Here is a 2,500-nt window from a genome sequence, read left to right as displayed (position 1 = left end):
TGCATGTTCTTGCATATACAAAGGGATTATGGTGTTTTTATGTGGATTATGATATCTATAACGTGTCTGTATGTGTATCCGTGTTTGCGTACATCTGCGTTTGTGTGCGTAGAACTGTGGTTTTCTAACTATTTAGTATGACAGCACACTAAGAAACAACTAATACTTTGGCGGCACACCTGCCTTTTGGTGTATATATATATATATATATATATATATTATATATATATATATATATATATATATATATATATATATATACATATATTATATATATATATATATATATATATATATATATACATATATATATATATATATATTATATATGTACATATATATATATGTACATATATATATATATATATATATATATATATATATATATATATATATATATATATAGTCTTAGATTTATCAGTTCCTTTTAAAATACCACATGTAAATTTCATTATCTAAGGAATTCTTGAAACCTAGCAAAATTATACTATTTTCGCGGCACACCAAGGAGATGATGGCGGCACACACTTTAGGAATCGCTGGTTTAGAGGTTTATGAGTGTGGAGGGGGTTTGTCTATGTGTGCGTGTTTGTGCGCATGGTACTAGGCAAGGTCTTGGTGCTTGGGGTCGTGCACATACTCCATTCTAGACTAGAGTTCACTTCCCCGCTATCACCATCTGGCGATCATCCTGCCCAGTTACCATATCCAAATTGCAAAGAAAAATTGGCCGCGGATATGCTCCCTCTGGTGTATGCCGCTCACCTTGATATCCTCCTTCCCACTTTACACATTCTCTCTCTCTCTCTCTCTCTCTCTCTCTCTCTCTCTCTCTCTCTCTCTCTCTCTCTCTCTCTCTCTCTCTCTCTCTCTCTCTCTCTCTCTCTCTCTCTCTCTCTCTCTCCAGGATTGTGACTTCCCCTTCTGCTGAGGCTATGCTAGCCCGAGCAGGGTTTTATTGAAATGTTAATGAATATCATTGATGATACAACATCCTGTTGAATATATTTTTCTTGACATTCTAATAAATTCTTTCTTCCAGGAACATACGTATATCTTGCAAACATATATGTATGTCAAATATTCAAGTATATGATTAAGTGACCTCGGGAGAGGACTTATACTGTTATATCGCTCTCCTGATATGTAAACATTTAGCTCTGTATGCCTTTTGTACTGTATATATTTCAATATGTTGACAGAGCTGTAAGGCTTTGCAAAATATATGAGCCCAAAGAAGGACTAAGATTGGGGTGAGGATAGCCTATGCTACCTCAATAAATTTATCAGTCTCTCTCAAACACACACACACACACGTGTACCCCATTCTAGAGAAAAGAGATATCACATCAGTCAAAATGGTAATTACGAGATTCCAAAATTATACACATTAAATTAACTTTACCCTTTAACTAACCAAGTCATCACTGATCTAAAGTTTGTTTTTATGCTCGATTGTATGGGTTGCTAAATTGTTTGGGAGTTCAAATATGCTTTGACAGATGAACAAAATATATTGTTAAAACTGTTGAGAAAAAAAATATATAAGGGAATGTATAATTTCAGAAAACAAGGTTAATTATTGATGTCTTGATTAAATGTCTGGAGAGGTTTGCATCATTGAAATGTCAAAAATCAATCTTGCTATATAAACCTTTTGTTATTTTGTTACTGAATTTCTCAACAAGTATCTCTTGAATTTTCTGGGATGTTGATTACTTCATATGTATTTGATAATATTACTTACTTTCTTCTGTTCAGGTGTATTAAGAAGGAAGAATTGTCAGTGTTTGTTCCCTACAAATTTTTATTTCAACATCAGTAGAAAAAGCTGAGATCTGATTCTCTTTCTTTTTTTTTGTATTAGATATAGTCTATGGTAAAGTTACAAATATTCAGGTCCAAAATTCTTAAACTCTTGGTTGCAGTAATGCAGGTGGAAGACTTCAGCATTCTGTTAAGTGCCTATGTTCTTTGCTTTTAGTTTCTTCATGTATGTGTTCATATGTATATTCACCAACCTATGTATATATCTTTTTACACATGTATATAAGTATATACATATTCATGCGAACATAGAGACACAGAAAAGCACAACAAACAAACAAATACACACACGCACGCAGGAATGCATGCACACACATATCTATGCATATATACAACTAATAATAATGATTATAAAAAGAAACATCTCTTCTAATGGAAACATTTATTTATGAACAACTGCTTTACATATTTACACTAAATAATCTTCTGGTAGACATCTTCATTACTTATAAAACAGAACATTCCATCATCAAACGTTTTGTTATTTTTTAGGGGAACTTCAAGATAATTTCAACTAAAATTAAATTTACCTGAATATATATATATATATATATATATATATATATATATATATATATATATATATATATATATATATATATATATATATATATATATATATAAAACATGGCTATATACATTATTTATGCATGATCAGTAAATTAAGACCGTG

At 31.2% G+C, this 2,500-nt stretch overlaps 1 protein-coding gene across 1 annotated transcript in view; it reads right to left on the bottom strand.

Moving 5' to 3' along the window:
- Positions 1-2,194: 2,194 nt before the first annotated feature.
- Positions 2,195-2,500, bottom strand: part of mRpL19 (mitochondrial ribosomal protein L19) — an 11,001-nt gene continuing 10,695 nt past the window's right edge. Inside the window, exon 7 of the mRNA XM_086545005.1 lies at positions 2,195-2,500. This exon is cut by the window's right edge and continues 110 nt beyond it. Coding sequence (XP_086401131.1) covers positions 2,490-2,500 — 11 coding nt within the window. The 3' untranslated portion in view covers positions 2,195-2,489.

Source organism: Penaeus japonicus, unplaced genomic scaffold, assembly GCF_977035675.1.
Source record: "Penaeus japonicus unplaced genomic scaffold, GWHDUDI00000001_assembly GWHDUDI00000016, whole genome shotgun sequence".
Taxonomy (NCBI): domain Eukaryota; kingdom Metazoa; phylum Arthropoda; class Malacostraca; order Decapoda; family Penaeidae; genus Penaeus; species Penaeus japonicus.
Note: the sequence above shows the minus strand (reverse complement) of the source record. Positions and strands in the feature narration are given on the sequence as shown.